Source organism: Pteronotus mesoamericanus, unplaced genomic scaffold (assembly GCF_021234165.1).
Source record: "Pteronotus mesoamericanus isolate MK-2021 breed Mesoamerican mustached bat unplaced genomic scaffold, CSHL_Meso_final scaffold_827, whole genome shotgun sequence".
NCBI lineage: Eukaryota > Metazoa > Chordata > Mammalia > Chiroptera > Mormoopidae > Pteronotus > Pteronotus mesoamericanus.
This window is the reverse complement of record NW_026555327.1, coordinates 370,838-381,139: the sequence shown is the minus strand read 5'-3', so window position 1 is coordinate 381,139 and position 10,302 is coordinate 370,838. Positions and strand designations below refer to the sequence as shown.

Sequence of the window (10,302 nt, the reverse complement as noted above, 5' to 3'; positions counted from 1 at the left end):
TGTGGGATTGTGTCTGAATGTGTTCACAGGCCTGCCAGTCCCCAGGTGCCTGGGGTCTGGGTGTCCCTGGACTCTCCCATTTTCTGGGCCCTTACTGTCCTGAATATCAAAATAGAATGGTTTGAATCTCCTTCCTCACACAACAGGCAGTCCGTCATTACCCTGAAACAGTTGGGATTTTGCATAGTTCTTATTGTTCTGGACACTTCTCTCCTGCTACTTCTTCCTTTCTTCCACAGCTCCCTGCCCTGGAGCTGTTGTGGATGCGGCAGTTCTCTATGCCCAGGGAGAAACCCAAGTATAAGCTCAGACCTTGCTGTCCTTCAAAGTCCATTATTCCTACTGGCCACATCAGCTAAGAGGCCCTATCTCCCAGCCAAAAGCCTTTTTCTCCCTGGACCCTCACTCTCTTGCCTCATCTTTCAGAGCCAAACATGACTGTTTCATGTTTTGTCCTAAACCAAGGAGCTCTCTCCCTAAATGAGACTTTGCTTTCCTCTCCAGAAAACCACTTTAATTCCAGACATTTTATTTTCTTAAAGTAAAACTCACATAACGTGAAATGGGGCATTTAAAGTGTTCAATCCAGTGGCATTTAGTACATTCGCAATGTTGTGCAACCACCCCCTCTACTCCAGAACATTTCCATCACCTCAAAAAGAAACCTTGTACCCATTAGCAGTCACTCCCCATTCCCTCCTCCTCCTAACCTCTGGAAATCACTAATCTTTCTGTCTCTACAGATTTTCCTATTCTGGATATTTCATATAAGTAGGATCATGTAATATGTCACTTTGTGCTTTTTGTGACTGGCTTCTTTCACTTGTTTTTGAGGCTCATCCACATTGTGCCATGTATTATTATAACTCCATCCCTTTTATGGCTGAATAATATTGCTACCGTATGAACTGACCACATTTTGTTTATCCACTTATCTGAGAATGGACATCTGCATTGTTTCCATCTTTTGGCAATCGTGAGTAAAGCTGCTGTAAATGTTCGTGCACGAATACTTGTTTGAGTCCGTGTTTTCAGTTCTTGAGTATATACCTAGGAGTGGAATTGCCAGATCATATGGTTTAAGTTTAACTCTTTGAAGAATCATCAAATTGTTTTCCACAGTAGCTGCACCATTCTACATTCCAACCAGCAGTATATTAGGGTTCCAATTTCTTCACATCCTTGCCAACAATTGTTTTATTCTATTTTTTCCCTCTTAATGTCATCCTAGCTGGTATGAAGAGCTTTTTCTTTTTTAAAATATAATCTTTATTATATATATATATTTTTTTTTTGAAGAACTGGCTTTTACATTACTTTTTGCCCCCCACCCCTCGTGCAGTACGAGATAACTTTGTCCTCTTCTGTGATGCATTTCTGGGACACCAATTCTCACTGTGTCTGTGGTGATGTGTCCATGCCTGGGCAGAGTCGTGTGTCTTTCCCTCTCAGGGTGTTTAATTTTCCGTGTTGGTGTGGTTGCCTGCATTTGGATGAGTGCGCCCCCTGCGGTTGAACATTGGTATCTGTACAATTGTGTAAGTAATCACTGTAGACACTGTGACAGTAACAGGTGGCGTCACTACAAGATTGTAGACTTTACATGGCACTGTGTGACTGTGCCTGTGTCTGATGTTAGCTGCGTGCGTGACTACATCACTGTGGGTTTGTGAATGGTTGCGCGCCGCTGTTTTCATGCTTTTGTATCTGAGGCTGCCATCTGTGTTTGACAGGATTGCGCAGCTACATCTTCTATAGTTTTGTGACAATATATCCAGGAATCCCCATGTGTCTCTTTAGTTGTAATTGAATCCTGTCAGCCTAACTGTACAATTGTGTGTGACTGGGTAACTGTGTGACTGTGTGAGCACTCGCCTGTGTGACTATGAATTCTATGTCTAAGGGATTGTGTGACTGCAACAATTGTGTAACCAGATAGTAAATGGTTGTGTCTTCCTGACTGCATGGTTTATGTGATGCACAGACACAATTATGTGTGCCGGGACTGGACGGGCAGTGTGGCTGAGGTGGCCAGGAGTTTCTGTCACTGTGTGATTGCATATTGTATATGTGTATGTGTGAACTGTATGTCTGTGATGTGTGCCCATGTTGCCCCCACCCTGGGCTCTCAGAGCACCACAGTAGAGGTCCCTGGTGCAGCAGCTTGGATCCTGCCCCCATGTGGGACAGAAATGAGGCAGCAGCAAGGGCCAGGGCCAGGGCCAGGTTGGTGTAGGTCTCCTGCAGGTCGGGTACTTCCTGTGGTCTGATCCGATGGTTCCATTCCATCCAGGTGAGGAGGCCAACGTCTCCCCAGACCCAGCTGCAGTGGCAACCAGCCTCAACCCCCACAAAGCCCCACTCTCTGCAGCGCCCCCTGAGGGGTCCATGGTAGACAGTGGAAGCTGATTAGTAGGGGTCCCTCCTGCCACCGGGGTCAGCCCTGAGAGTTCCTAACCCAGGCAATTTCAAGCCAAGCTAAAGTGAAGCCCTAGCTTCTAGCCCTGCCACTCACCAAAGACAGAGCTTTAGCTCTCCTGGGCCCCCACCTGATAGCAGCCTCCAACATCTGGGGTGTCTGATAATGCTTGGCCTGGCAGGGAGTTTGTGCCAAGTCCCGCCATCAGCATGGTTGTTTCTGTTTTTGGAGGGGAGGGGGAAGACTTCAGGGCCCCAGTTGAAAGAGAGGGGGATCTAGAAGCCCCTTCTCAGAATCCCCATTCTGCCTGTCACCCTTCTCCAGGTAGGTAACTTAGAGAAGGTCCGCAAAGTCTCTCCTTTTTTGGAAAGCCAGTGCCTTACTTTATCCAACACCTGAACCCCCAAACCACTGAGCCCCCAGCCCCCAAACAATTGGCTGGTCTTTGGATACAGGGTCAGCCTTTAAGGCTCTGCCCCAAACAGGCCAAGGCAAAGTCTGTTCCCCAGAAATGGTGACCCCCCCCCACCCCCCTGCCTTGCCTGACCCTTATCAGGGGCTGCAGCCAATCAGCTGAGGACAGAGGAACCCTCCAAGGGGCCATCAGAGCCTCAGAGCCCACGAGGCCACAGAGGGAGAGGAGCCCTGAGGCCCTTGGGTGGGCACCAACCAGCTATGGCCACAGCGGACACCACCTTGCCGTCCATCAGTACGCTGACCGCCCTAGGCCCTTTTCCAGAAACACCGGAAGACTTCCTCAAGGTGAGGGCAGGCGGGGTCTAGGTGGCTGGCTGGGGTTTGTGGCTGTAGTCACAGAGCTTAGGGATCAGGCCTGCATCTAGCCCAAGAATCCAAAGACCTGGCCAGGCCTGGGGGTCCTCAGCCTGGTCCAGGAGTCTGAACGTGGTCTAAAGGCCTATTTCTGTCTTGGAAAACTGAGTCTTGAAGCTGAACACTGTGGGGGTCTTGGCTCAGTAGACAACCCCAGGCTTTGGGGGGGCAGAGAACAAAGCTTTCTAGAGGACATCCAAGAATTAATCTTGGGGGTTAATCTTGTTGGGGGACTGGGAAGGAGTCGGAGATTCTGGGGGGAAATTGAGGCAAGGCTGCCCACTCCTGCCTTCCATTCTTGGCTTTGCCACCCCTTCCCCCATGCCTGAGTTCAGCTCCAGATAGTGTAAGTCTTATCTCCTGTTGCCAGCCAGACCCTAGCGACCTCTGTCCCTGAAGCTGGGGCGTGGGGGTGGGGGGCGCGGGATACGGAAGGAGGGCAGTGTGAGGGACTGGGACAGACATCACAGACAAACAAAAAGACCCCTTTTAGGAATCTCTGGGCAGGGTACCCTGGTGGCCATTGAAGCCTCACGCTACTGGCTCTCTCCCACAGTGGTGGCGCTTTGAGGACGTGCAGGGCTTGGGCCCCGGTCCCCCAGACCCCACCCGGCCGCTCCTCCATGTGAGGCCAAAGTCGGAGGACGCGCCTGGAGAGGAAGAAGACGACGATAAGGACGCGGCCACTGCCTGGGACCTGGATCTCTTCCTCACCAACTTGCAGGGTCCGGAGCCGGGCGGCGTGCTTCAGACCTCCGCTCTGGCACCGGGCGAAGGTCCCGGGACGCAATTCCCACCGCAGCCCGAGACCCTGGGCACGCACGGGGGCGGCCTGGGGCTGGTGGCTGGGCTCTTAGGTCCCGAGGAGCACCCGGGCTGGGCGCGCCCAGCCCCAAGAGCCCCAGCCCCTGACTCCTTCATGAGCCCAGCCCTGGTTCCGGCCCCTGAGCCCAAGGCGCTCCCGCTGCAGCCAGTGTACCCGGGACCGGGTGTGAGCTCCTCCGGCAGCTACTTTCCGCGGACCGGGCTTTCAGTGCCTGCGGCGCCCGGTTCCCCCTATGGGTTGCTGTCCGGGTACCCAGCGCTGTACCCGGCCCAGCAGTACCAAGGTCACTTCCAGCTCTTTCGCGGGCTCCCAGCGCCTGCAACCAGCTCCGCCGCGCCCCCCACCTTCCTGAATTGTCTGGGACCCGGAACGGCGGGTGCGGGACTCGGGGTAACCGGAGGAGACTCAAGAGAGAGCGCGGAGACCGCGCCATGCAAGCGCAGCCGGCGCTCCTGGGCGCGAAGGAGGCAGGCGGCGCACACGTGCACGCACCCGGGCTGCGGCAAGAGCTACACTAAGAGCTCGCACCTGAAGGCTCATCTGCGAACGCACACCGGTGAGGCAGCCGGGCTCCGGCTCGGGCTCGGGCTCGGAGGCGGGACCTCGGGAGCTGAGAGTGGCCAGGAGCGCGAAACGAGAGAAAGGGGAGGGTCCTAGAGGAGAAGGCCCAGCTCAGGGGGCGGACCCGTAATGACAGAAGGGTGGGGCTAAAGCAGAATCTCAGAGCAAGGGGACGGACAGAGGCAGCTGGGAGCGGAACTGGACCCTCAGAGGCAGGGCTAGGGGACAGGTAGCGGTGTGGGAGGCTAGTGGGGGCAGAAGGAGGACCTGGAAAATCTGAGGAACGTTTCAGAGAACTTAGAGGTAAAGCCTGGGCCCGGGCTGAGTAGCAGAAAGCCTGGCCAATGGCGTAGGGGGCGGGGCTGGAGGAGGGACTGCGGGGAGGGGCCAAGCTAGGCGAGCCAGGGACCCCGCCAAAGACACAAGGCTCAGGTTTGCGGCAAGTAGGGAGCTGAGCAAGGGGCTCAGGGACTTGGAGCCTGGAGCATATAGAGTAGATTGTTTGCATGGAGGCGGAGCCAGACTGTAGGAGCCGTGTCTGGAGCTCAGGAGGGGAGATAAGGGGGTAGAAGCAGTTTCATGTGCCCAGATGCCGAGTCGGTTCCAGGAGGGTAAAGAGAAACAGCTTGAAAAACCTAGAAGAGGGGACACAAGAAAAGCTGGGTCTCAAGGCGAGGAAGACCGAGGCGGGGCCCGGCAATAGAGCTGCGGAGGAGGAAGAGTGGGGCCTGATTTAGGGCAGCGATTTTCAAGATTTTTGGTCTCACAGCACACAAACTAATTACTAAAATTCTGCAGCACACCAAAAAATATTATTTACTTTTGTGGGTCTGACAAAAATATGAATAATTTGGACTGATTTACATAATAATAATCTACCAATTTTGCCCCAAAGTGACTTTTTGAAAAAATCAAGTGTCTATACTTTTATATAAGGATTTCTGGTACCAAGAGTTAACGAGTCAGACACAAACTTACTCTGCGACCAATAAGATGGAACCCCATTATATTACCTACATATTTATGGTTCAAGATAGGGTATTCACACTGGATGGCTATTGGCCTTTGTCATTTTTTTAAATTGACATTCTAAGGGAAAAGAAGTCGAGCCGATGTCCCCGACTAAAACAGTCAGGTATAGCATGTTTTAAAAATTCTTTTAGCACATCGGTTGAAAATCGCTGCTTTAGGAGTCACCATGAGGGTGGGGCCAGGTGTAGCAGGAGGAGAGCAGACAGGGCCTGAAACGCCAGGTGGATTTCCGGGCTCTACAGGTCAAGGCGAGGAGCAGGCTTGGGCAGCCGCTGGAGGGTCCCAGGGAGCAAGGAGAGGCTGGACCATAGGGGACAGGGCCAAAGGACGGGGGTCGCACGACTTGTGGATGCAGGGGCATGGTACCAGGGCACAGGGAGCGGGCCGGTGTGTAGGGGACCAGACCTGGGCCCAGGACTTGAAAACAGGCGTGGCGCCAAATGCAGCTGCAGAACCAGAAGGGCCGGGGTCGCAGAGGGCGGGACCCGGGGGCGCGCCCCTGAGAGTGGGTGCCTCCTTGTCTTACGCACCTGAGGCGCCTCACTTGCCTCACGCTAGTACCGGTCGAGGCTGAGCAAAAGAGTGCGGCCAGATGCAGTGGCGGCACCGGGGGCGGGTTGGGGCGGACCCCGGCACTCACCGTTCCCTCGCCTCCCAGGGGAGAAGCCTTACGCCTGCACGTGGGACGGCTGCGGCTGGCGGTTCGCGCGCTCTGACGAGCTGACCCGCCACTACCGGAAACACACCGGACAGCGCCCCTTCCGCTGCCAGCTTTGTCCGCGCGCTTTTTCGCGCTCAGATCATCTGGCCTTGCACATGAAGCGTCACCTTTGAGCCACCCCTCACCCCCCCTGCCCTTGGCATTTGGACCTTCTTGGGGACTGGGGATGGAACAACAGTGGGTCCACGCAGAGTGGTTTTCCCTCGGATGGACCCTCGCTCGGACAAGCGGCCCCACAGATCTCCCCAAAGATCAAGGGCTGGCCCATAGAGAGCCCTGGGGAGCCTCCGACGGGAACTCCCACATGTCCCCAGCCACAGGGAGCCACACGGAGACTTCCTTAGGGTCATGCAGACCCAGCCAGACAGACCTCCAATAAATGGACTCAGATGGACAATCAGACACTTGGGACAGAGACAGACCCTTAAAACCCTGGACCCTCAGACCAGCTCACGGGCGGCCCTGGGCAGTGGGAGGGGTTATGTGGTGAGGCTTCTCAGAGACCCTCGACCTAGAAGGGGGTCTTCACATCGACACTTCTGAAGACCCGCATAGTGGCTGGCACCTGCTGCGAATGGTTATGGGCCCTGTAGCAATAACAATGCCCCTCCTAGATAAAGCTTCAGCTGTGGCATGACTTTTGTGAGTTTTGGGTTCTGAAAGGTGGGAGGAAGTTACAACTCCAGAGGTGATTTGGCAGGTAGGGATATACCCTCACACTCACCTCCTAAACCCCAGCGACCGCCCCCCTACCCGCCCCGGGTACCGCAGGCCTTGCTGGCCCTCCTCCCTCGCCCCCAAATCAGGCTCCACCCTCCATACTTTTTACCTTGAACCTCAGGGACATTCACAGGTATCATGTCCCTTATTTAAAAGCCCTCAGCCCGGCCCCAAAACCACAGCCCCCTTTGCTCTGCCAGGAGCCAGAGTGACCCCTTCGCTAGCTCAGGGGGTGACCGGGAAAACATGCAGAATGAGAAGGGAGAGGACAAGGAGCACAAACCCCTCCCCGCTCCTTGAGGGAACAAAAGTCCCAAGAATTGGACCTCGGGGGAAGCTGGAGAAGAAAAACCCAGATTTGCGCCTCACCCAGAAGCCGTGGAGGAGCAGGGTCCGGCAGGGGAGTGGATTGGGATTAGCCAGAATCGGAAGAGACAGAGGCGGAGCCTAGCGGAGGGACAGAGCGGTCATTGGAGCGGAGTCGAAGGCGGGACAAGGGAAACCACTGGGCCATAAAAGGGAGTGGTCTGGGCTGAATCAGAGGGTGGAGCTTATCAAGCGTCAAATCCACTGGAAGTAGGAAGCCGTAGGCTGGCTCGCTAGGGGCGGTACCTACGGGGAGTGAGTACCCAAAGGGAACCCCAGCCCCGGAGGACCCGGGATTGTCCTTTCAAATCTCTACTTCTCACTTCGGGGCGGAGTTTCCACCCCATGGGGTCCCGCCCTAGGTTCCCTTGATGGCTTAGGGAAATGAAAGTCTCCAGGGATCGGGCCTGACCCAACTCGTGATCTAGCGCCCCGCGGTCCCAACACAGATTCCTCTCCTCCACCCCCATGGCCGCACTGAGCCCGCTGCTGCTGGCCGCACTTCTGTGGGTTCCTGCAGGGACCCTGACCTGCTACGGAGACTCGGAGCAGCCTGTAGACTGGTGAGTGCGCAGGCGACTCATCCCCTGGAGCCAGACTGGGGACTGCTGTGCTCCGTGGGGAAGCTTTCTCTTCCCTTTTCTCTATTTCTGTCCATTCGTCTACCTCCAGGTTCGTCGTCTACAAGCTGCCGGCCCACAGCGGGCCGGGGGCTGGGGCTCAAACGGGGTTGCAGTACAAGTACTTGGATGAGGGTTCAGGGGGCTGGCGCGACGGCGCGAGGTCCATCGACAGCTTGGAGGGAGCCGTAGGCCGCAGCTTGCTGCCGCTGTACAAGAACACCAGCCAGGTGAAGGGGCCAGGTGCCGGCAGACCCTGGGATGGGACTCTAGGGAGGGCCCGGCCCGGAAAAAAACTTCACGTCGCCTTTTCCATCCTCCCCAGCTAGCCTACCTACTTTACAATGACCAACCGCCTAAGAACTACAGGACTCAGAACTCTTCTAGTCGAGGGCACACGAAGGGTGAGTCCGGAATTGGAGGCTGAGGAAGGGCCCTGGTTTCCTTACGCATTTTCCTTAGCTAACTCCTGACCTGCAGGGACGGGGAGAGAGCTCCTCGTCTTTTATAAGTGTTGTCCTTTCTCCAGACTGTGACAGTGGTGGGCTGAGGAAGGAGTTCAGCAGCTGTCCAGACACTGCCCGTACCCTCTCCAAGTTCCCTGCAAACTGAGGGTGTTCCTGGTTGCACAGGTGTTTGCTGGGGCTGCCTGGAGCAGCTCCCTGATCCAGTCTTTTGGTTCAGGTGTGCTACTTCTGGATGAAGAAGGGGGCTTCTGGCTGGTCCACAGCGTCCCTGGGTTTCCTACAAGTGATGCATACGGATGGCCTCCTAACGCCCAAAAATATGGGCAGACCCTGCTCTGTGTGTCTTTTACCTTCGACCAATTCTCAAAGATTGGTAAGTGGGGACAAGGAGGCAGGGTGATTCCCAAATTCCTGGGCCAGAATGTGGAACTGTCCTTCATGTCTTCCTCCCCTTGTCCTCCAGGCAGACAGCTGACCTACACCTACCCCCAGGTGTATGACTACAGGCTGGAAGGGGTCTTCACCAAGAAATTACCCGACCTGGAGGAAGCGGTCAAGGGCCACCATGTTGACCAAGGACCCTGGAACAGCAGTGTAACACTCACATCAAAGGCAGGGGCCATCTTCCAGAGCTTTGCCAAATTTGGAAAGTTTGGAGATGGTGAGACCTGAGGTTGTGGGTTAAAGAGCTCTTTCTCCACAGAGGGGGCGTCAGGTGTGTCCATGGCCGAGGGCAGGTCAGAGATAGGAACTGGAATACTTTGAGAGCCATAAACACATGAGAGATAGAGAGATAACAAACAGACCTCAGTTCAACTACTGGTTTCTGGTTGTATGGTGCAGGATTTAACCGGACCTTCGGTTTACCCACCTGCAAAAATGGATGTGCTAATATCTACTGTAAAGGGTTCTTGTGAATGAAGTGATGCCTATAAAGTGTATAGTAAAGTCTGTTAGTATTAATGTTGGTATTCCTCAGGAAGTTGATCTCAGAGAGGGGCAGTAGCCCAGGGAGTCCCTAGCGGTGACCCTGTCCATGCCCTCTTTCCGTCCTCCACAGACCTGTACTCCGGCTGGTTGGCGGAAGCCCTTGGCAGCAACCTGCAGGTCCAGTTCTGGCAACACTCCAGTGGCATTCTGCCCTCCAACTGCTCCGGGGCCCAGCAAGTGCTCGACGTGACCCAGATAGCCTTCTCTGGGCCAGCTGGGCCCACCTTCAGTACTGCAGAAGACCACTCCAAGTGGTGTGTAGCCCCAGAAGGGCCCTGGGCCTGTGTGGGTGACATGAATCGAAATGCTGGAGAGATGCATCGAGGTGGGGGCACGGTGTGCACCCAACTGCCTGCCTTCTGGAAGGCCTTCCAGCCTCTGGTGAAGGCCTGGATGCCCTGTGGGGAGGAGAATAGTGCCTTGTCTCCAGGAAGCCCAGCAGAGCATAGAAAAGCTAAGGCTTAGGAGCCAATTTACATTTCAGTTTAAATCCCAGTTTAGTCCCTTCCTAATTGCGTGACCGTAACTATGTGCCTCAACCTGTGACTCAGTCTACTTATTTGCAAAATAGAAACCACAACACCTGGCTCCGGATTTGTGAGAAATAAAAGGAAACTGGTGAATGGAGCTGTTAACCTTTCCTTCGGTAGGCACTGGGACTTGAAATAGCACGGCTGCTTGAGGGCCTGGGGCAGCTGGCTCATGGGGAAACCACAGGAAAGGTCACATAAGACTCACTTCCCCCTCTC

The 10,302-nt window shown here is 54.9% G+C and overlaps 2 protein-coding genes across 2 annotated transcripts; both read left to right on the top strand.

Annotated features, from left to right (window-relative positions):
* Window positions 1-3,094: 3,094 nt before the first annotated feature.
* KLF1 (KLF transcription factor 1) lies at window positions 3,095-6,503 on the top strand. The gene is made up of 3 exons (XM_054563562.1): window positions 3,095-3,181; window positions 3,807-4,632; window positions 6,328-6,503. Exons 1-3 carry the CDS (start codon window positions 3,095-3,097, stop codon window positions 6,501-6,503), a joined length of 1,089 nt encoding a protein of 362 aa, XP_054419537.1.
* Window positions 6,504-7,726: 1,223 nt separating this feature from the next.
* Window positions 7,727-10,167, top strand: DNASE2 (deoxyribonuclease 2, lysosomal). The gene is made up of 6 exons (XM_054563561.1): window positions 7,727-8,039; window positions 8,149-8,326; window positions 8,422-8,500; window positions 8,781-8,936; window positions 9,027-9,224; window positions 9,624-10,167. The coding sequence occupies exons 1-6, from the start codon at window positions 7,945-7,947 to the stop codon at window positions 10,016-10,018; spliced, it is 1,101 nt and encodes a 366-aa protein (XP_054419536.1). The 5' UTR covers window positions 7,727-7,944; the 3' UTR covers window positions 10,019-10,167.
* Window positions 10,168-10,302: the final 135 nt, after the last annotated feature.